Source organism: Oryzias melastigma, linkage group LG21, assembly GCF_002922805.2.
Source record: "Oryzias melastigma strain HK-1 linkage group LG21, ASM292280v2, whole genome shotgun sequence".
NCBI lineage: Eukaryota > Metazoa > Chordata > Actinopteri > Beloniformes > Adrianichthyidae > Oryzias > Oryzias melastigma.
In genome coordinates this window covers 11549515-11573455 of record NC_050532.1, presented here as the reverse complement: position 1 = coordinate 11573455, position 23941 = coordinate 11549515, and the positions used below count along the sequence as shown (strand labels likewise).

Here is a 23941-nt window from a genome sequence, read left to right as displayed (position 1 = left end):
CGGTGTTAAAGGGTTAACATCTCTCTGCAGGAAGGAGCACTTTCACAAATCTTTGCTTTCCAGATTTTTGATTTATAAGGCCTCAGACACTGGAAAACAATTACTGCCGTCATTAATGTTATTAGTAGTGTTATTTTCTATATACTTTTTCTGATAGAATTTTGGAAACAAGGTAATTGCCCCTTTGTGGATCAATAAAGTTTTATTCTATTCTAAACTCTGTATTTCCTTTTCCTAATATTTTCCTGAAAGCAGTAGTCCCTGTAAAGTAATGCAAAACTAAATGTCATAATACTTCTACTAGCAGTTCTCACTCAGTTTTTATTTATGTCATTAAAAACGAGACTAGATTTAAGTTTAAAAACCTGTTTATGTGTTTCAATCAGTTGCTGGAAGCAGACTGTTCATTTTTATAAACAGGAAAATGAAGTACTGGAGAAAACTGTTTCTCTTTGCTGCTTGAGCAACACACACACATGTGCACAGTGTGTTTGTGTGTGCACATCAAATCAAGCAATCAAAAGCCATTTGTGTTTGACAGTTGGGCTTCATACTGTGTTTATTCTGGGAATCTTCTCCCAGCCTGCCTTTCTGCGTTTGTCTTTTTCTTCCATTTGAAGCTATCGCTCTCTCCATCTGTTGTTGCTCTTCAGAGACTAATTATGGAAACTATTGTGGTGTGACTGACTGCTATACCTGCGCTGAAAAAAAAAAAAAAAAAAAAAGCAGGTGACACGTAAGTTTGTGGTAAACAGGTGCGTTTGTTTTTGCTCAGGCGCCGCACAGCAAAGCTGCGTGTTGTTTTCGGATCTCTCCAATTAACTCGGGGAAAGCCGAGCTTGATCGAATCATTTCATCTCTGTGTGAGTGGCACGTTTCAACGGAAAAGGGAAAGGATGGAGACTCTTAAACGTACCGTTTCCAAACGTTAAAATGAGTCCTCCTCAGTGAAAATAATTACATGAATTGGAAGAAGACGTGGATGTGTCAGTCCACCGGAGCAGAGAAACATCGCTGCTCGAGCCACCGCGCTCGCACCATCTGGTTTTATAATTATGTTGTGTTTGGGACAGTACCAGATGTTACAAATTAAAAGGCTTCAGGAAAAAAATGACTTTGGATTTGGTCAAAGAAAACTGTAGTGAATCAACACCCTGGAGCATTAAGTGAACCAGACGTCGAGCTCATCCTTCGAAGATTTGTCAAGAAGAAGATCTTGAAGTGGTGGTGGCACATTTTTATAATTATTATATAAATTTTATCCTTAAACCAGTTTGTTGCATTTAAAAGATACATATAATGTAGAGAAGAAAATAAATATTCATCCAACTACTTTTTAACCAAACATCCCAAAAAACTTTTCCTGATTTGCTTCAGATCTGTCCTTATCCCGTGTAGGACTAAATCAGCAAAAACAGGAAAGATGGAAGAAAAGTGGATTTTCTCACACCATCTGGACCCAAAAAAAATAAATAAATAAATAAATGAAAGAAGCTCTAAAATGGTATAGTTTGTAAAAATCATTTTACTTTTTAAATTGTTTTGTAGATTGTATGTTAAGTGTGACTAAATCCTAACACACTTTACATTATATGTATCCTATACCAGGAGTCTGCAAACTTAACACTAAAAGTGTCCAGTTTCTTTCTGGCCAAAACCCAGCGGAAGTCATTTTAGAAAAATAAACTTTATTTATGTTTTTGTGGCCATTAGGACATTCAGTTATACAATTTAGATTTGTATTTTTTTCAGTTTAATTGAATTCTATAACAGTTTTCTTTTTTTCTTTGAACTTCTTTATTTTTGACAGCAGCAAATACAAGATCTTTTCAAAATAAAATACATCCTGTGCCCAATCAGATTCTCATTTTCTATCATTGGTGCACAGTCATCCCTTTTTTTCTTTAACTATTGAATATGAAACATTAGTGTAGAATTTTTTTAATCTTTGTATCATATACAGTATAAATGCTATTATTTTTAGGAACTTTGCCTCTGAACAGCAACAAGACAATGTTTTGTAGGAGTAGATCAGAATATACTTTAAACCTTTTACCATCATTTTACTATAATCTGACAATTGACAAAACTGTAATATGACAAAAGATAACCATAAGTATGTCAACAAAGGTTTTCATTCATCAATTCATTAACAACGCCTTGTTCAGCAAAGGTCATTTTAAGGCGCCATATAAATCAAATAAACTTAAACTTAACCACTGTCTTGAAGTTGCATAATAGCAACTGGACTTTAAATCTTCTCTCTTGAAGTGTGCTAAAGTATTTCAAAATAAAATATATATTTATTCAAATTGTTAGCATTTTTCTTCAAAAACAAACTCAAAGAGCCTCAGTGGAGGGGAAAAGGAGCTTCTGTGGCTCCAGAGTCTCAGGTTGCAGACCCCTTAACTATATCACACATTATATAATAAGTTTGTTTGATTGATTGATTGATCTGTTTTTTTTTCTAGCATTAATTTGTGGACAATACAGGACAAAACACAGATTTTTTTCAAACTTGTTACAGACATAATGAAATGCATTGATTAGAAAATAAAAAAAACATACAAAAACAAAGACACACTTATATCATATTTGATTCATTAAATATAGTAATTATTTGATTGATTGAAAAGGAGTGAGGGGAAGCAAAGGTTTTTACAAATAGGTACAGAATGTAAACTCATGAAAATATTTTTTTCATCTCCGAAATGTATGTTGTCAGATGAAATAGTTTTTTTTCTTTCTTCATTTTTTTGCTGATTTTGTGGAAATTAGAACTGCTGCTAAATTTCCTCCCTGATTCAAAATTTAACACAGTTGTAGCAATGGTTAGCCCACATTTACAATCTCTTCTTTCACTTATGAGGACCTAGTGTCATCTCGTTTCCACAGATCCTTAAATCTAAAAAGGTTTTTTGTGTCTTTTTTTTGTTGTTCTGTATAACAAATATAAAAGTGTGACTTATTAGGGTACTTTATTCTAAACTTTTTAGTTATTTCTAAAAGTGTACACGTTTTTTTCGAACCCTATCAAAATTCCTTTCAGTTTGATGAATAATCAATGAAAACATTTATTTTGATTTTTTTTTAAGTATATTTATATTTAGTTTATCTGAAAAAAAAAAAAAAACCTGGGACGATAATCAGCAACAACAGACGGATCATCTGCAGGAAAACATTAAGAGAGAAATCTGAACTTATCACTAACTTTGTGTCTGAATGTGAATCCAGTGTCATGCAAAGCTTTGAGAAGCGAGCATCTTCACTGATGTTTCAATCAGCTCCCTACAATCAGGAGCTCCTTGGTCTGTATGACATTTTCTTCTCTCCAAACTGACTATTCTTCCCACGCAGAGACACACTTTCCTTCCTGTCTACTTGAGTTTTTGTGTTCAAACATAGTTGTGTGCATCGCAGGCAGTCGTCTCACCCAACAGTGGATTGTTGATCAGAAAGTTTTTTTTTCAAAGATAGTAATAATAATTTATCTTGCTCTTTTTTCTTCTTCATTGTCTAATGCTTTCTTATTGTTGCAGTCTCAATAACTAAATGAATGCATGTCACTCAATAACCCATTTAAAGACTGCATTGTGTTTCTTGTGCCTGCAGGTCGGCCTGTGATGATCGTCGTGGAGTACATGGAAAATGGATCCCTCGACTCTTTTCTGAGAGTAAGTGTCGGATGTGAGATTATGTCCTCCTGATTATGGCCTCTGCAGTAAATATAGTTTAGTACCTTGACGTGTCTGTGCACTTAGATCGTTGTATCATCTTGAGGACAGAAGATCCCCCTCATTCACTTTTATGACTTACGACTGCTGCAAACACGTTCACTGGCACGCATGCTTTTCTTGTATTTTATTTAACAGTCTGCATCGTTCAAGGGAAACAGCTTTCTCTGTCAGAACTACTAAACCGCATCCTTTTCTCATCACAACAGTTTCTCTGAATGTCCATAACACTTCTGTCCTTGTTTACTTTCTTTTTCTACTGCTGTTAGCAACACGACGGTCACTTCACGGTCATCCAGCTGGTTGGGATGCTGCGGGGCATCGCCTCAGGCATGAAGTACCTTTCAGACATGGGTTACGTTCACAGAGACCTAGCAGCTCGAAACATCCTGGTAAACAGCAACTTGGTGTGTAAAGTCTCCGACTTCGGCTTGTCCCGAGTGCTGGAGGACGACCCGGAGGCCGCATACACCACAACGGTACACCTCAACACGCTCACACTCAAGGGGGATTTTACATCTGTTTTAAACAATCAATCAGCTCAGCCTGATGATAGCTAAACAATCCTCCACATGTATGGATAATAGATTAAAGGCATTTCTGAAACAGCCTACATGACAGGAATTCCTTTTAGATTTCTGTGAAAAAATAATCATGTTAAAGAAAGAAAATGTAAAAAAGCTAAAAGTAAAACACTGTTGTCCTTCTAACAACACATTAGATCTTTAAAATGTGTATTATAATTGTGCATCAAGTCAATTTTATATATTTCAAATGTTTAGCACAACAGAAATGGTTTGGATCTGAGAATACTTTATTTATTCCCATTCATTGGAATTCCACTCACTAAAATGACAAAAATCACAAAATCTTTCTGTAAACATATATAAAAAAATTAATAAAACCAGAGAGATGTTTTATTTTGATATATGTATAGACCAAATATGCAAATATGCATCAAACCTCTTCAGCTTCAAAATTACCTTAGTTTAGCCTTTACTTGACAGCATAAACAAAAGAGATTTTTTTTTCTTTCATAGCTGGAAATAAATCCAGGCATTAATAGTTAAAGGTACAGGAGTCAGTGAGCAGAGAAAAAATCAAGGTAAAGACAGGAAATGATAAAAGTGCTTACCAAGATGCGTCATTAGAAACTTGCCTCTGGGTTGTAGGAGAAACTGTTGGTGTAGAAGTAAACCTAGGTTGATATCCCAGCATTCCTTAGTTTACAGACCCCCCCCCCCAGCTTACAGCCTCACAAAACCCCAATATTAATGCAGCAAAAAAAGTGGAAACTAAAAATATCTTCCAAAATTAATTAAGTTGGACTCCTAAAATTCTCCTAAAGTTAGAAAATGTGAATGCAAATTATGAATTTGGTCATTAAGCTATTCTGCAGTTTCTTAAATCTTTAAAAAGTTTTATTTCTTCATTTCTTTATGGAAATATATATTTTTTTGTTTCAACATATCAACCTATCCTCAAATCTCTTTACAAGCCAAACACAAAGAAATGGTACTATGTGTATATTTCTGAAGTTGCCCTTTTTTTCCTTTGACTTAATGATCAATAGAAATACTCTGTTGGAAGTTTTAATATAGTAAAGTTTGCTTATAAATTATAAAATATGTTTTTTTTTCTTTTTAAAAACATCATCAGAGGAGCTCACTGTAAAAATAATGAAACTAAAGTAACGTAATCTCCTCTAAACTGTCAAAAGTCTTCACCTGCATTTCTCCTCAGTGACCCTTCATTTTCTGCTGGGTCTTCTGGTCACTGTGTGTATAAAAGTTCATCTCAAAGCTTTAACTGTATGTTTTTGTTCTGAACCTTCTGACCCTGAAGATTAGAAGATGCAGTGAGGCAAAGAACAGAGGTTTTCAGTATCAAGAATGTTTTTAGAACATTTTGTGAGTTACGATACACATCTATAGATTAGATTAGTACTTTTTATTCTAAATATTGATGTGGATTCGAAGGATAATTACTGGCATGAAACCCATTTTTAAGCTATATAAAATAAAATTGAATTGAATTGAAAGCAAAGTATCAGTTGTGGAAACTTCTGTAAACCCTTTAAACCCCTTATGGCCGTAGACTTAAGAGTTTCCACAGTAAACATTGTTTGCCATGAAGAGTGTGTTTTCCCAGTCTGGAATGACAGACCTTGAAAGTTTTCATGAGGGTTTTCATCCGTGTTTGCCTTAAACTCTTCTTGTTTGCTCATGAACAGGGCGGGAAGATCCCTATCCGATGGACGGCTCCCGAGGCCATAGCTTACAGAAAGTTTTCGTCGTCGAGTGATGCGTGGAGCTACGGCATCGTCATGTGGGAGGTGATGTCGTATGGGGAGCGGCCGTATTGGGAGATGTCCAATCAGGATGTGAGTGGCTATTTAAGTTCAATTTAAGTCACAGCAACCATAAAGATATTTAGCAAATTAAAGATTTGTAAATTAAAAATAAGTAAAAAGTTTGGTATTGACCTGGAAAGGAAGTGTAAAAACAAAAGCCCCACAACTGTTTTTCATCTGTCAGTTATTGAGGATTAGTTTGTGTTCTGCTCAGAGGTATCAAATGTTACTTCCCAGATTAGAGTTTTTTTCATTTTCTGTTATATCTGCCTTGTAACCTTCTCTGCGACTGTTCTCTCACATCAAAAACACACCTCTGAGAGGAGGCAGCTCAGGAACAGATAAACCACCAAAAGGATGAAAAAGATGAGTAGGAGGGAATGAAAAAAGCTCAGAGAAGGTCAGAGGTTCAGAGGACTTGGGTCCAGCTGAGGGGAGTTTAAAGCCGGGGATTCAGTGGGGCTGAGCAACCCCGCTGATCCCCAGGCTGTGGTCAGGGATTGGAGGGACCACGGTGAAAGGAGATCCATCCTTCTCTCTGCTGAGTATGAAAGCTGCACGGTAATCCCTTCAACCCCTCACACACAGACTCAAACACATCTGTACACAGACGCGTTGCCATGTCGCGGGTTTTGGGGGGGATTTATGCTGTTTGGGAATTGCTTAGAAGTGCTTTCCAAGGCAGAAGGCCAGCCAAGCTACAAAACCAGCGCAACACTATCTCATCCGGTCAGTGACTTACCACTGTGCCCTGCATAGATACATGCAGATACTCCACTGTCCTACAGAGATTTGAAGATATTTTAGAGGTAAATGTGCACTGCCCTCTGAAACCATGAGGGAAAAAACTGCCATTTGTGTCATAAAAATGGTTTAGACTTTTAATGTGTTTTGTGTAAAGCTTTAATAACTTTAAAAGTATCAAAAGGTCAAAACTTGCATCCAAATGATCTCTTTACTGGCTTCAAATATCAAAGTAGAAAACCTAGCCAGCTATTGGAACTGTAGATGATGCAATATGCATGTAACTCTTGTGCTATCTTAAAAGTGGGGTCATCTGGACCCCTCAAGACAGTTTGCTGAATTTTTTTTCAAGGATTTTTTTAATCTCTTACTGGTGACAGTGCAGACATAAAATCCTGTCCACTTTTGTCATGGGAGGGATCACACATCAATTTAAGGTGGGGTCATCTGGACCCCATAAGACTGCACAAGGGTTAACATGTTAGGCTACGGTCACATATCCTAAAATGCTACAGCGTGGCAACCTAAATGTATATTTTTCTGCAAATTTCTCAGTTGGCCATGCGGCGACATTTGTAATCAGGAGGCGGCAGTTGCATTTTTACGTGGAGGTTTTAAGAAAATATTAACATTTTACAGCTGCCAGATGATTTTTCTCTAAAAGTTGATTGGTCATTCACCACCCGGCCACATTTTGATCTCGCACCGTGGCAGTCCAGTGACAGACTGGGATGACGCCGTTGTGAAATTGGGCAACACCTTGACAGCTACAAGTCGGTGGCAGCCAACTGGCAGCAGCTCTTGTTTTAAAATGTTTAAGTGTCTCCGGACAGCAGCCTTCCATATCAAGTACCATTGGTAGCACGGAGCTATATAAAAGTCGGTCATTTTGCACACCCGACGGCTGCCTGACTGCCGCTATCTAAATTTATGATCACGCCAATGATTTTCAAAAAAATCAGGTGGAGGAATGAAATCTTGAAGATTCTGCCGATACCTCCACATTGCATGGTGGCAGTTGCTTTTGTGACAGTAGAATTAGAGAATTCTGGAGTTTAAGGCTGCAGATTATGGACTCACCTGCAGGAAGTCACTAGTGCCTCGTTTCGACTGAGCGGTCTTGCCCGGACCAGTACTGTATTTTGAGCATTTCCATTATAAAATGGATCCATTAGGCCGGACTGATTCATACCATTTTTGATCCCCCGTTGGTTGTAGGTCCATAGAAAAATGGAACGGACCAGTTAGGACAGAGCTTCCGTTGTCATGTTGAAATCCACTGATTGGCGGGAACATATTACGACAACAGCAAGCATCCGCCCCAGCGCTTTTGCCGACTCAAGATCCAATCTGAAAGTTTTGTCCTCTTTCTGGCTGTTTTTCTTCATCTGCAAAAATTATAAAATTTCTTTCATACTGTGTTCCTCCCTTATTCGTAGGAGTTTAGGACCGGAGACACGCAGAATCCGTGAATACGGTGACACCCACCCCCTATGTTAGAAGACTTTTCGTTACCTATCCATACTCATCAAAAACACTTCTGATCATGCTTTGTAAAACCGTTATAAAAGGGGGAAATTTGTTTCGGGAACACTATATGAAATACCATAACCCAAAAATTATAATTAAAAAAAGGAGCTGATACAAGACCTCCATTGTTACCATTCCCTTTCGTTGTAGTCGCACTGTTTTGATGTACAGCTACGTGATAAGTCTATACCCCACATGCGCCTTGATGGTCCAACACTAAATGGAAACACTCACTTGAATTGCCCGGACCATCCTAAACCAGCCAGGAGCGGACCAGTCCGGACTGCTCAGTGGAAACGAGGCATAAATTTCCCACTAATAACATCCTTTTATCTCATATGAATTGGTTCATACAACACAACCTTTGCCCTCTTATCCAATCTGCTTCTTCAGGTCATCCTGTCTATTGAGGAGGGCTATCGTCTGCCAGCACCAATGGGTTGCCCTGTGGCTCTGCACCAACTGATGCTTCATTGTTGGCAGAAAGACAGAAACCATCGGCCGAAATTCACAGACATCGTTTCCTTCTTGGACAAATTAATCCGTAATCCCAGCGCCCTGCTGCCTCTGGTGGAAGAGCTCCAGAGGTGAATCCAAAGTCTCTCAACAAATGAAAAAAATCTTGCATTTATTAAATGAAGCATGTAACCAGTTTAGGTTACCTTCCAAAAGCAAAAACAAGAGCTATAACTGCTAAGTCTTCATTCCTGTCAAATAATGTATACAGCTCCATACCCTAAAGGTCTTTAACTCCCACACAAGAGGAACTTAATTAGTCACTCAGTGATTTTTGTGTCTTCTCCAACGCATTTGCAGCTTTTTAAGTTGTTTAAGCTGGCATTATCAGATAGGAACTGATTCATTATTATTTTCTGGCATTAGTCTACCGGAGTCTCCGGGAGAGGAGATGGACTACCCGATGTTCATCTCTGTTGGCGACTGGCTGGACTCCATAAAGATGAGTCAATACAAGAGCAATTTTATGGCAGCGGGCTTCCACACGCTGGATTCAGTGGCCAGGATGAGTATTGAGTGAGTCGGAGACTCTAATATATCTATGACTTAATGACTTTTTAACTAAGTTGATGGTAATGCTACAAATGAGAAAGACTGTTTAGAGCAGAGGTCTGCAAACTTTTACACTTAAAAGGGCCATTAGGGATAATTTCTTTCTGACAACAACCCAGTAGGAGCCAGAAAATTTTACCTCTCCCTTTAGAAAAATAAGACACTGAGTTGTATTTATGTTGTAGTTACTATTATAATAAATAAATATAAACAGTTGTTTTGGGGTAAAACATATGGAGAAAAAATATCCCTTTTAAAATATGAACCTGTTCATAACTTTTGACATTTCAAAATAAAAGACAACCTGTGCCACATTTTATGCAGCAAATGTAATATTGGTAGCTGTCAATTTTTGAGTCAATATTAGTCTCAGTATTGGCAAAGATTAAGAAATTGCCAATACAAGCTTCTTTAAACATTGAAAAAAAATAACAAAAGTAACATTAAATGGAATCACAGCAACAATAATACAGTAGTTAATTTTGTTAACTTTTATTTCTCTGTCAGAGAAAAAAGAAGCTAAAACTCTGTCATTTTCAGTTGAAATGCCTTTATATGTTGTTGTTTAGGTTAAGACAAACCAATAGAGACACATGCTTTTAGTTTAAAGCGTTTTTAAAAGAGTTATTGATCCAGAAAGTCTGAATCTGTGATCATATCGCTAGCTTTGCTAAATTGTTTTTGTTAGCCTCCTGTTTAAACTACTGCCGTATTCTGCTGCATTTTATGGCAACATTTTGTGATCTGTTCATGACATGCAGACATCTAGTGGAGTATTTATCCGGAATAATCAGATTGTAACATTAAGCGCTGGTCATAATAAGAATAAATGAAATATCCGATACTGATCGGGGGACAACATCTGATATTGATCGAGTCATCAACCACAGGATCGAAAATCGTGCCCGATCACGGGATATCCCTATTTTACAGTTACTTTTTTAAAATTGAAAACTATTCTTGTTTTATTTTTAACCAAAGAGCCATAATGGAAGGGTAAAAGAACCAGATGTGGCTCAGGTTGCAGACCCCTGGTATAGAGCCTCATTGTTCTATTTTATATGTATCATATAGTGAGTGTACTGAACTGGATCTTATCATCTGAAGTAAGCGTCTTTTTGTAGTTTCAGTGTTTTGTGAGTGTTTACATGTCCCCTTTTGGCCTAGAGATGTGAGGCGTATTGGTGTGGAGTTGATCGGCCACCAGAGGCGGATCATCAGCAGCATACAGACCCTTCACCTTCAGCTACTGCACGAACAGGAGAACGGCTTCCATGTATGAGGACGCTCTTGAACACAGCCTGGTATGGGCACGACGACGGAGCAGATGGAAGCGAAGTCTAAGCCGTGCGACAACAGCCTACAGCCTGTGCCTGGGTCTTAAGTCCTCATGCAGGAGGTCATCGGACACAAACTCCAACAGACCTCTCCTCGGTCTCCCACTCATTTTGTACACCCCCTTACACCTGTACGCCTGGCTCTACCAGACTGCTAAGACCTCACAGGCAAGCCCAGGCCCTCACTTAGGGGAATGTAATGCCTTGTTGCAACAAGAGTACCTTTTGAGTGGAGCAACAATATCTAGAAACGAAGATTTGCAAATGTAATCCACTGACTCTTTGGATTTTATTTTTCTTTTGCTCAGAGTTATGTGCTCATGTAGCTGCTATCAAGTGTGCAATTTATAACAGTTAGTCCTTAAAAATTAAATATGCTGAAAATATTTTATTCTTTTGCGTTTAATAGTTTATTCTAATAGTTTATTTATATTGCTTTAGCACTCTCCAGAAAAATGGTACAATACTACTTGAAGAAAGAAGAAAGTTAGGCAGATTCAATGAATGTTTAAGTGTATAGACAATTAAAAGTTATGATAACCTAATATGAATATATATGTGCAGTTCTGTATGTGAAAGCCCTTGTAAATCTGGATATTATTTAGGATTTTTAAAATTTTGTTGTCATATTTAGCAATACAGTATTATGCAGTCACCTCAGTAGAGAAAGATGAACAACAAACCACCTTACAAGTCAAACGGCGTGCTCACATATGTGGAATCCGCCTGGTTCTGAGCAGCTTTCCTTCTTATGTATTGATTGCGAATGTCAAACATAGCCAGGGGCAAAAAAAAGGCACAATTTCCACTGTCTTAATACATGAATGTTCACAGATTTTTAGATAAAGATGGGAGATGTTTTCTATAGTAATGAGGCTCCATCATTTGTTCATGCCTGGACATACATGAACAGAAGCACCGGCTGATAGCAGAATGCAGGATGAGGCCCTGGAGACGCAAGATCTTGGAGATAAGTGTACAGACATTGAAATATTTTGGCTGTTTGTGCACGGTGGTCACATGACACAGGGAGCCAGCATATATAAGTACGGTTTGAAATGAAAACTGTTCCTGTCTGCTGTACGTCATGAGTTTCTTCATCTTTACATCTGTGGTAAATACACAGTAGTGCAGAATTTAGTCTAGTTAGAGACGAAAAGGGTTAGCTGCCTGAGAAAAAACAGTAGTGTAAGCTTAAAGATGTGAGGATTGTAAAGAGGAAGCTGACAAAAAATGTAAAAAACAGTATCATCACTTTTCACGTGCCGTTTTAACATTAGCCGTTATATAAACACACGCAAAGACACAGAATGCCTTAACGTCTCTCTCCATGCAAGACAGTGACACGTTCGTGAGTTTCAGTGCAGTCACAGGACCTAGCCATTGTTCCGATTGTATGAGAGCGACAGATGACTTGTCGCAAACTGGAGCTCGGCGCTCGATTCCGACCGGATCTGCAGATCTGTGCCTTCCGGTCACAGTGCAGTAGCGCGTACAGGCCTTCAGGAATGGGAACGGTGCACGCACACACACCCAAACTTTTCCACTCATGCTCCCCACCACCACCCCTTTACAAAACCCTGAGATTTTCAGATGCTGTTCGTTTAGCATGTTCTACTGCTGAGCAATGTTAGAACGTTCTTTTGTACAAAGTACAAGTAAACTTATGATTCTTGTATCATTATTTTTTTATAATTTCCAAAGAGATGTAGTACATCTTGCACACTGTAAGAGGGAGATTTCAGCGAATATTTATTTGCAAAATAAAGATGAACAGTTCTGGTGGTTGCCCATTTTGTTTTTTGCTGCAGTCTTTGCGTTGGGGAAGCAACAATTTAAGATGAGGATTTAAATAAAGAAAATGTCTTGAAGTATTTTGCTTGTGAAGTTTTAATGTTGTTAAAGAGTCTCAACATTCAGAGATCAGTTTTTTTTCTCTTTTGACTCAATTTGATTAATCAAAGTGCCTCATTTGGCTCTTTAAAATATGAAAAACTTCTAACATAAAAGTCTCCACGGCACAAATAACCAAAATATGGAGCTGTTGGACTCCAAGCATTTTAAATTCTGGAAACAAAATTAGATTTTGGCACTTTAATCTATCAATAATGTATAATTTAGTTTGGGGGGATAAAAAAGTTGTTTTTTTAGATTATGATAACCAAAGTGGACATTTCAAACCTGTGTACATGTGTTCCTTTTCTTTTTGACATGTAGTCGTAATACATTAACAAAACTAAGTGATTCCACGCTCTGGAAAAACACAACTATTTATTTCTACAGCTGCCTTTCCAAAAACATCAAATAAGTCGTGTTTCCCAAAAGAGGGAAATTGCTAGAGTTTAATAAATCAAATGCATCAGAAGCCTGGGAAGCTCCATACTCTGTGAGCAGGTCACCCAGTGGTTCACTGGGCTTAATTCGCCCTAATAGGATTACCAGGCGCAAGCTGGGATGGCCAGGCAGCATCTCATCTACTCACAGCAGTAGCTGCAGAGAGCTATTCACAGCTATATTTTATCATTAATGTTTGCTTTCACGGGAATCTGCAAATCTCGCACGCTTGATTACCAGTAATCAGACCACCTATGGGGTAATGTGTGGAGAATTTCAGCGGTATAGTGAGTCGAAATGGGTCTGCTGGATAAACTGTCGGGCTGGCTCGGCTTGAGGAAGAAAGAGGTCAACGTTTTATGTTTGGGACTGGACAACAGCGGCAAAACTACCATCATCAACCAGCTGAAGCCGGCAAACGTAAGTTTGTGACACCAGGCGTCACCTGTGAGGGCGACTGGCAGGTTTGTAAGTGTTGTGCAATGGTGAGGCCTTAGTTTCTGACAGGACGGGGCACAAACTTATTCAGCAGATAAAGGATTTAGTGCCACTTCAACATGTGTTCAGATGCGTAGAGTCAAAGATTTTGTTAAAAACCATTACAATCATTGGTTTCAGCATCCGAATCACTTAGGTCCGTTGTCACCAGAGTGGAAGCATGTTAGTCAGGTAAAGTCCGTATTGCACATTTCCTCTTTTCCTCATGTTGACAGATTTTTGCCATTACTTGTCTTTTTTGTGTGTTTGTGTGTGGTGGTTGTGTGCAGACACAGGCACAAGAGATTGTTCCAACAATTGGCTTCAGTATTGAAAAGTTCAAGAGTTCAAGGTGAAGTGCTTGAGACATAGAAGGGTTTTAAATCTTCCAACTCAATCATATCGTCTAAACTGTGTTGTTTGTTTCTGCTTTCTGTGAATGCAGCCTGTCGTTTACAGTCTTTGATATGTCCGGACAGAGCAGATACAGAAGTTTATGGGAACATTATTATAAGTACATCACTCTCTCCAGAACCACAAATATATTTTCAGATTATATTTTTAATATTTTATTTTAACTGAATTTCTTTGTTTTGCAGGGAAAGCCATGCTATAATATTTGTCATTGACAGCAGTGACAAACTGAGGATGGTTGTAACTAAGGAGGAGTTAGACACTTTTCTTAACCATGAAGGTACAAACATGTTTTCTTTATCTCTAATATTTGATCAAACACAAAGTAAATTAGACTGGAAAAACAAAGTGAAAAGTACTACTACGAAAAGGTTTTTGGAAATGTCAATACTCATAGGTGAATTCAATTAAAAGGATTGAATTTGTACATAAAAGATTTGACACTAAGAATACCGATACATGACTTTAAAAACATTTTTCAAAATGACCAATAACAACAAAATTTATGAAGATCGGACTTCTACCAGGAAATATTAACAGAAGAATTATTACATAAACGCAAAAAAAGTAGAGGGAACAAAACAACCTTTAAATCGGCAAACTGTGACCAAAATGTAAAAAAAAAAAAGAAAATTACAATAACCCACCAAAAGGTATTTGTACAGGTAGGAATTCACTCTTTTCCATTGAGAAATAAAAAATATACATAATTTTTATAGAAAGTAATTCTCAGATAACAATTTATAGTTTGAGCTTGCACACACAAAACCAAAAGATTATGAAAAGAAAGCATCATGTAGAAACACTGACAAAGATGTCAAAGCACCAGGATAGAGAATTTACGACAAAGAATAAGGGCCAGTTTACAAACAAAAGGAAAAAAATCATTTTATTTATGACTTTAAATCTTGTAAATTTACAGGTGTAAAGTTGTAACTCTTAATTTACCTTATTTTTATGACTTTAAAGGTCATAGGCTACATTTTTTTACTTTTTTCTTGTAAATTTATGTTTTTTGTAGTGGTAAATTTATTACTTTAACTATCATAAATTTAGGAGGAATAAGCTGTAAATTTACAAGAAAAAAAATCTTACTTAAACAAGAAAATAACCAAAGTTCACTTCACTCGCAGGACTGTATGCTCACTTTAGCTTTTATCTCGTAAATTTACAAGATTTAATTGTTTAAATCTTGTCACATTACTTTTTTTTGTAGACTTAATTCTCTGTTGTAAAAATTAAATATAATTTAATGTAAAAAAAATGTAAAATCCAGAACAAGAGTTTGTGGTTGAACTTTGTGAAATCCACTAACTACAACAGTTTTCAGGCAAAGAAGTCTTCTATATAACATCATTACCAGCTTCATAAAACAAAGCAAAGCCCCTAAAATGAATAAACTATAAGTTATAAATGATTGGAAACGACAATTTATACTCTGATCTTTGATATAAAGAATAGGGTTGAGGGTTTATAGGTTTAATTACACCGTCTGAGGGAATCCAGCATAGATAAATATTATTTGATAATATATAATGGAATGCATGAGAAAATCATAGGTGACAGCAGGTATTAGTGTACAGTTCTTTTTTTATTTTTTAAATAAAGTTTCTATAATTGTATCATTTAAAAATATTACTGGGTCTTTTCCCTGTAAAAAGAAAAAAATCAGTCTCTAATAAGGAAACTAACAGATGACCCATGTCAGATTTTATATTAAAAATTAGAAGAGTTTAAATCCTGCAAAATTAGAAAAGTTAATGAAGAAAACCTTTGCACAAAACAAAAAAAGCTGTGACAAAAAGTAAAAAAAAAAGATTTCAAACTCTTTGTTTAAGGATGAAACTAAATTCCAAATGTTTGAAACTTCACTTGTCTTTTCTACTTCACAGACATTCGTGGGAAAAGGATTCCTGTTTTGTTCTTTGCCAACAAGATGGACCTGCAAGATGCCATGTCCTCTGTCAAAGTCTCACAGATGTTGTGTTTGGAGAACATCAAGGACAAACCCTGGCACATCTGGTAATGTCTGTCCCTGTGTTATCAATTTTAATCCTTAAAAAAGTAGCTTGTAGTATTTAAGTTGCCTAAAGTTTCAACAAGAGGCGCCAGGAATACTGTTGTTTTGCCTCTCTACAAAGATGCTTTCCTTTCCCTTCACTTTTTAGACAGATGGGAGGCTGATGGATGAAGAGCTTGACAGTTATTAACAGCCCGAAAGTCATAAGAAAGTGAATGTGATCAACAAACTGTTTAACCACTTGCTGTTGTTTCAGTGCCAGCAACGCCGTCCGAGGAGAAGGCCTCCAGGAGGGCTTGGACTGGCTGCAAGGTACCATGTCTGCTCAGCACACAAGACGCATTACAACAACAAAAACAGCTTTCTGAACATTTTTCTGTTGTTTTTTTATACCTGTAGATCAAATCGCACAGTAAGTACAGAAACAGTCATAGACTGTGGTTCAGGATTTGAGCTCAGCTTCAGTCTGAACAGGATTCTGATCAGGAGAGGCAACAAACCTTTATAATTCCATGTACTAACAGATGATGTCAGGATATTATATTATTAATCTTCATGTAGAAATTATTGATTCAAGTTTACCTGCTAGCAAACATAAAATGTGTTAATAATGTTATGACTGCTTTCATTCTCTATTTGAAGAGATTGATCAGATTTTAGATTTTTTTGAAAAATAGAATAACAAGTTAATAAGTACACATATTCTTTAAAAAAGTGAATAAAAACATACAATTTGAATTACCTATTATTCTAATATCAAATCAAGTCATTCCTTGCCTCCACAGAAAGAATGAATCCTTTTCAGATGAAGTTTTGACTGTAAACTTGTTCAGGGCTTTTTATTCAGTGTGTTGTGGTATAACTTGTATCTGTGTTTGTTGTTTAAAGTTACTTTTTGTAATGTTGAAACTGTAACCAGATTTTACCAAAAAAAAAAGGAAATAAAATTGTTTTTTTACTTGCAGATCATATCAAAACGGCGAACAGATGAATGACCCCGCCTGAAGATGGAACGTCTCTCATCGCTTCAAGAACTTCTCCCACATTCCGTCGTAGGCCTTAAAGCTCCATAGCTCAGCGCTTCCTGTTCTTGTTGCTCTTTGAATGATACCCTAATAAATGCCCTGCTAATGTAAAATGTCAAAAACCATCTGGGTAGAAATACTGCATTTGTGTACAGTAACACTCACTCATTTTGTATTTATGGCTTTTTTTATTAATCCATCACATGTTACAGCAGCTCTATTTATTTCATCCCCAGAACATTTTTGAAAATGCTGCAAACGATTGCACAAACTGGACAATAAAAGCTTGTCTGCTAAAGAAACAGTGCAGTAAAAACTTTACTCAATGAACAACAAGCTTGTGTACATTAAGATTCATTTAAATAGAAAAGGACAGTTACATAAATTATGCAAAGAAAAAAGTACCCATCAACCACAGGGAGAGTATAAAACATTACAATAAATATCTTGTTAAATAAATAGCTTCCATGTCAACAGACACTCAATAAATATTAAATAGTGTTTGTAAAAGGTGCTTTTTCAAAGAGAACTGGACCATTTAACTTTGAAACATCGAGAATTTCCAAAGGAAAGTGTCAGTGGCAGCACATTTAAGCAGCTTTGTAAGATGTTGCCGCTTTTAATCTGCATAATTCCTATTTCAGGAGAGTGTGGAGGAATTTAGTGTGGAAGCGAGCGCTGGATTCCAGGAGAATGAACAGCATCTGAAAAGACTCTCTGTCTTCAGCCCAGTTCTCTGGAAACAGATAATGACACGATGAAGGTTTTTCTGTGGTTGATAATGCTTTAAAACATTACCAGAGGTTTCTCCTGCCTGCACGGATACACCATTGAAAGGAAATATTGGAGCTATAGCAGATTCCAGCTCAGAAGAGGAAAACAAAGACGTATATGGATCTATTTGTCTACTCCTAATTTAACATACTCAGAAATGCAATTTTAAGTGTAATTTTCTTCCATAGTCATAAAAAATGCCACAAAAACATGTTAAAAACACAATTTGCATCTTTACGGAAAATAACATTCAAGTAACTTCGTAGTCAATAAATGTTCCAAAATGTATTAAAATAAGTTTTAGACTTTTAATTTCACTTTCTAATGTTCTATCCCAATTTCCTGTCAATTGATCCCCAGCTCCGCTCATTAATATGGCTGCTGAGCGCTCGCTGAATTATTCATACACACATTAAAAGAAATGAATGTGGCCTTCCAGAGGAACAAGAGGAAATTAGCATATGCATGGAAACAATGAAAGCTGGACTGCAGTCAGAGACGAATGAATATGTGCGGTCGCTGGCAAAAACAAATTCACCTGAACGGAGAGCGCTTCCACAAAAAATGATGACCAATGAATGAGTGTGGCCTCACAAACACACAGCAGCTGCTCTTTCACTGCTTAACCCCCAACCTTGACTCCTACTATAGTCATCACCGGTTTATGCCTCAAGCGTCTTCTATATTTGTACTTTTTACTGGAGAGTTCATCAAAAAATGTAAAAAGACAATGTTTAAACAGCGCTCTTTGGTAAGTCATTTCAACTCACCTGCAATGGATTCAAATGTCTCCCTGGTGATTTGTGAGAAAGAGCTCTCCAGATGTTGGATGAAGAGAAAGCGTTCGGTTGCTGTGCTGAAAACCTTAAAGATCTGCTGAACCATATTCACCGCCCAGCTCATTTGGTAGCCATCCTTCTCACATACCTATGCAGGACAGAATACAAAAAATGTTCTTTTCACAAAGCAGAGGTCACTAACATTTTATAAATAAATTCTATAAAACCAAACTTGTTAGGTTTTGCTTCGTAATCAACAGTATAAACTGATCTATGCAAAATCAGTTTAAATCGATACATTAAACTAAGATAAAGTGACTTAAAAAATAAGTTGTTGAACTAAAGGCAACATACTAACCTAAGCCAGTTGAAGTGTTTGTGTTTTTACATACCGTAAACATAGGACACTTCAAAATAAAATCCTAAATCAGAACCATGGACAGCACCAATGTTTAGGATTTCTTCTTAAAGTGAGATAAAAGGCATTAAACTTATGGAAGCCTATTTCCATACATAAAAAAGAGAAATAGTGATCTTTGTTCTGATTTTTTTTTTGCTTAGAAAAAAATGGTGATCTTTATTCTAATTTTTGGCTTTAAAAAAGCCCAGAGTGTGTCTATGCCAGACAAGATCCATGTCTGTTTAGTTTATGTGTTGTGAACTGTTCATTTGTGTTTGAGGTGATGCAAAAAATGAGTTACAGCCGGAGTTCTTGGATAAACAGGATTCGCCTGTTCTAAGTTTTGAGATTTGCATTGACGTTGATGCTTGTGAAGCTACAGAGGCAGGCAGGGACCGTCAATAAAGTAAACAAAAACACCTCAGACAAACAGTAGTAAATTCTCAGTAATTTATCAGAATCTCAAAAACATCACAAGTAGCCATTATTGTTAAATCAGACTCCACAGTAATTCTCTAATTCATTATGCTTTCTCATAAGGTGAACCAGTGTTCAAATAATGGGGGCTACAACTTTCATAGTATTAAAAAAAAAATCCCAAAAAACAAAAACATTATCTTAAAAAGCAGAAAAATTATATTAAAAAGTTAGCAAAAAATATATTTAAAAATTATGTAAAAAATCATTACAAAATAGATGTAAAAAAACCAGACTGCGAGCCACAAAGTTGACCACACCCACAATGTGAGCGTCCAGGATATCACCCACAGACTTTGCTGCTTTGTGCCCAATATTTGTCGAGGGGGTTGACTCACAGACATCAAGAGGAGCACATAAACAAAACAGACACGGATCGTGTCTATGACACGTATGCATTGTGGCTTTTTAACTTTTAATTGCAGGTCCTCTTAATTTTTTTATAAGCAGATGAAGTTAGTCGGTTTGTAGTTTCTAGTTTTGTAGTTCTTAAAAACACTAAAGCAAAAATTAAGGAAAACGTTTGAACTAAGATAACCTGTGTTTTTCTGTGTATATGTTTCTACACCAAATATCTTTTCAAACTTTTTGCAACAGCTACAAAAATCCATTTCATCTCATTGATTGAAAGCACTAGTTTGTCTTTATATACCAATTTTTGTCTTTCTCTGAATACAAACTTTTATTTTCCATTTGTGATTTCTTGCTGACATGTTAATCGTTTCCTCCTGAACCCACTGACCCAAACGTCCAGCTTAATAGAAAGCCACTCTCCTTTCCACAGCAGCTCTCACCAGTATGATGTAGATGATGAGTCTTGAGACCTCTGCGATATGTCCAAAGAGGGCCTTGCTGGCCAGAACAGTGTAGCTGACATTGTTGCCACACAGTAACAGAAAACGAGCCAAATTCTCCAGGTGCCATGGTTCAGGAACGGCTAAAGATGGAGAGAAGAAAAAGCAGACAGGTTTCCTTAAAAACTGCAGGATTTTGCCTCAATGAAGAATACTAAAGTTTTCTTTGAATCTCATTTGTGCGTGTTTTACAATGATTTTGTCAGTTACTTGTTAGCTCCATCACAATGGAAAACATCAAGTGAGTCGTCCAGCCTTTCACTTCTGGTTTGCCAAAAAGAATGGAGATGGTCTCAGCTAGGCCCCACAGAGAGCCAGGTGTTAGAGCTCTGTCCACCACATCCTGCCAGCCGAGGATGCCTGCAGAGAGAGCGGTGAAAAACAGGCAGGAATACAGCACACAGCCACCATTACAGTACCATTGTTCATTTCTCTGCTGGAGGGTGTTTAAGGTAAAAACTCTTAACTTTATACTTTTTCACTAAACAGAATTAAGGGGATAATAATGGGAGTCTTTGTACTCTGTGAGTTAGCTTACCTCCAGGCTGCAGTGGTCCATAGAGGATGAACAGTAGGTGGGCTTGGCTCACTATTGGCCAGGGTTTCAGCAGCTGCGTTAACCAGATCTGACACTCCGGTTGGTTCGCCCAAGGGTCCAACAAAACGCAACGGCAGAAACGTCGAAGCTGGAGCTCCTGGTGCACCTTCACTCCTAAGGAAACATCACAGATTTAGAACAAATTTTGGACATTTTAGAGAAAAACATCCCTCTACACGTTTTACCTAATATCTGGCAATAGCTAATTTCTTTACTGACATTAAAACACCAGAATTTTTTTTATAGAGAGGCTTAGAGTCACTTCTTTAAAAACGTTTAGCTTGACCAGCTTTTTATTGCAGCTATAAAAATTCTGGTGGATTTAAATTGCCGTTTTCATGATGACCACTAGATAATGTTTGTCTTCCTTGAGCCACTAAAAAAGAAGTCTTATAGTCTGATTCCCATCACTGATCATTTGGGAACTCACAAATCCTCAAACTTGTTGGCTATTATCTGCAGAAAATACTTCTAAATATTGAAATATTTATGTTAGATTAAGCAGCTTTGATGTGTTATGTCTTCCTGCAAAAAAGTAACCCAACAGAGTAAAATTGGCCTATTAACTCATACTAAAAGGCTTAAGATTGTTTTTTAATTGTGTTATTTCTATTTAAAAATGTTTATAATAATTTTTGACATAATTAGTCAGTCTTAAGTCTCATTGAGTACAATTGACTCAGGTCTGTTTTTATTTTGAACATTCCGCTTTTCCCAAACTGAAGTTTTTAACTGTTTACTTAAACCTTTAGATTTAAAATATGGCCTTTTTGAGGTTTTGCTTTTATAAATATTACAGCTTTTATCGAAGTTTCTGAAAGTTTGTGTATTTTGTTTTCTGTTCTCAGCTGCATTTCTGAACACAAGGACACAAACCTGGTTTTGCAGTAATAATTCCTTCAGTCTTCTGCATCAGGTGTGTGATGTCGCACAAGCAGTTGAACACTCTGTGGGACTCCAGCTCATCCCACCCTGCAATCAAAGTCTGAAGAAGAATACAACATAGTTTGATCTTTTCAGGTCTTTGCTGCTAAAACAATTTTCTGACTGCATTTTTTTTGTAAACCCACGGCACAAATGCACAAAAACTTTGAATGTGTGATTTACATTGATCTTAATGTTTATCTTTAATATTAGATTTATTTTATCCACTGCAGCTTTTTCAAATGTGAGTCTGACCTTCAGGAAGACACCAAAGCTGACAAACGCAGTGCAGCCAGGCACGAGGCACTGTTCCAACATGAAGCAGGGAATCTGACACCAATCACAGACACAACTCAATTTGAAGGTTTTCTGTCACTTCACTGTAAATTATACTCAACAGAAAAAACATAAACACAATATTGCAGTGATATACAAACTTTAACCAACATAAAACTTTTTTTTAAGTCTTATTTGATTTATTTGCGATTTTTTTTTTATCTTAAAACTGCAGATTTAAAGAAACAAATCATCAATTTCTGATTACAAAAATCTCTTTAAGGGTTTGACTAAACTTTGGATAAAAGCATCCTTATTTTCTTCCTTTTTTTGTACCCACTGCCACAGGCATTTGTAAAGACTTCTGTCAATGTGCAACTTTAATCAATGTGAACAACTGCGACAAAAAAGTGGTGCAACAAGTGCGTATTAAGACTTAACCAGCTTCTTTCTGAATAGAAAAATATGAGACATTTCTTTGGTTTTAAAGTTGAAAGCAGGAGAATGTTAAACAGTCTATTCACTCTCTTGTACTTGTATTTTAAGGATTTTTCTTCCTTACCTGTGAAAACTTGCTAAAGATAAGCTTCAACCTGTCCTTTGTGGGGAGCAACAGTGTACATCTCTTGTACAGCAAGCCTAAGACGTAAACCACAAAACAGAGTGCCAAAATAAAATAGAATACATGTTTTAAAAAAAGACATTCTCACTCAGAGCTATAGGAACAACATTCACGGAAGAAAGTATAGAATAAAATACCCAGGTGTCTGTAGTGTTCCACGGTGGGTTTTTGTTCAGCGCATGCAGAGGGATGGAAACTTTGAATGATGGTTTTATTTCTCCATTTTTGGGAGGAGATGTAATCCAAAATGTGTTTGGTGATTTCTTTAGACACCATGCTGAGCACACTGATCTCCAGCACTGGAAAAACAACAGTTTGCATCAGTCATGTCGCAAGAGTCAAACAAATATTTTAATGAAATGTAAATATTTCAAATAAGAATAATTTATGGATCTGTCAATATAATGAAACCTGAACTAAAAAAAATGTAAGTTTATGAAAACAAACAAAAGTTTTTACTAATGCTTATTATTTTATTATTATTTAGATTAAATATATTTTATTTATAAAAGTTTTACTAGTTTTTCTTTGTTTTCTGTTAGGACCTTCTTTATTCTGCATCAAATCAGTCTCTTACCAGACAGCCGGTCCAATATCATGTGGAGCACTTCTACTGGAAGTTTGTGGAACAAACTGGGTTCCCTGGTACCATGGCTGCGGGTCATGACGGTTCTGACTGGCTGGTTCTTCAGAAGTCCAGCTTCGTGCGTATGCAGCCCATAGCTTCTGCGCGTCTTCTTGCCCATCGTTGTTGTTACTAGTGAACTAACTATGTACGAAGCATGAAGATTAAAACTAAGTTTAACAATGTTACTGGGGAAAAACAGACCCCGCCCCCTCCTGCTTTATGGATGTTACTGAAAGCTAAACTTTTGCTAGCAAAGCTTTTGATCTCTTTATTTTTGCTATTTTGAGTTTCAAAGTGGCTCAAAATGACTGAATTTACTCTGCAAAGTGTTTTAAAGACAAAAAAACTTCTTACCTTCGGCATTAAAATGGTCAAAAGTACTGTTTAAGAACTGTAAGGAAGGCTAGGTGCTAATTTTACGGACCCGACGACACTATGATGAACGGCGCGAATTACCCATGAGACCTATCGTTTGCGGCAGGGATCAAACGAACATTTAAAGTCTGATGGGAGGGAGTTTTTACAGGAAAAAAATTATTGTTTTAGAATTATTTGCCCCTGTGTGTGTTTTTT

General features: G+C 36.8%; 3 protein-coding genes across 5 annotated transcripts in view; 2 read left to right on the top strand and 1 right to left on the bottom strand.

The window, feature by feature from the left end:
- The window catches only part of LOC112155273 (ephrin type-A receptor 6), a 166630-nt gene extending 153990 nt beyond the window's left edge, over positions 1-12640 (top strand). Inside the window, exons 12-17 of one of the 2 annotated variants that reach the window (XM_024286797.2) lie at positions 3613-3674; positions 4004-4213; positions 5968-6117; positions 8755-8948; positions 9244-9393; positions 10597-12640. In XM_024286797.2, coding sequence (XP_024142565.1) covers positions 3613-3674; positions 4004-4213; positions 5968-6117; positions 8755-8948; positions 9244-9393; positions 10597-10711 — 881 coding nt within the window. In that variant the 3' untranslated portion in view covers positions 10712-12640. The remainder of the gene's footprint in view (positions 1-3612; positions 3675-4003; positions 4214-5967; positions 6118-8754; positions 8949-9243; positions 9394-10596) is intronic. The other variant, XM_036209540.1, reaches the window with a different exon arrangement.
- A 443-nt stretch (positions 12641-13083) lies between these two features.
- On the top strand, positions 13084-17089 carry LOC112154728 (ADP-ribosylation factor-like protein 6). Its single transcript, XM_024285863.2, has 9 exons — positions 13084-13520; positions 13719-13769; positions 13868-13929; positions 14023-14091; positions 14177-14271; positions 15884-16013; positions 16268-16323; positions 16411-16423; positions 16977-17089. Exons 1-9 carry the CDS (start codon positions 13398-13400, stop codon positions 17014-17016), a joined length of 639 nt encoding a protein of 212 aa, XP_024141631.1. The 5' UTR covers positions 13084-13397; the 3' UTR covers positions 17017-17089.
- A 115-nt stretch (positions 17090-17204) lies between these two features.
- Positions 17205-23831, bottom strand: LOC112154727 (F-box only protein 47). Of its 2 annotated transcripts, none has more exons than XM_024285861.2 (11): positions 23723-23831; positions 23318-23509; positions 22878-23039; positions 22681-22757; positions 22098-22172; positions 21795-21903; positions 20859-21032; positions 20531-20680; positions 20261-20403; positions 18581-18737; positions 17205-17772 (listed from the first exon to the last, which is right to left on the bottom strand). In XM_024285861.2, exons 2-11 carry the CDS (start codon positions 23484-23486, stop codon positions 17672-17674), a joined length of 1317 nt encoding a protein of 438 aa, XP_024141629.1. In that variant the 5' UTR covers positions 23487-23509; positions 23723-23831; the 3' UTR covers positions 17205-17671. The 2 variants fall into 2 exon arrangements, with proteins under 2 accessions (XP_024141629.1, XP_024141630.1); XM_024285862.2 differs by having other exon boundaries at positions 17739-17850.
- Between the last annotated feature and the right edge of the window lie 110 nt (positions 23832-23941).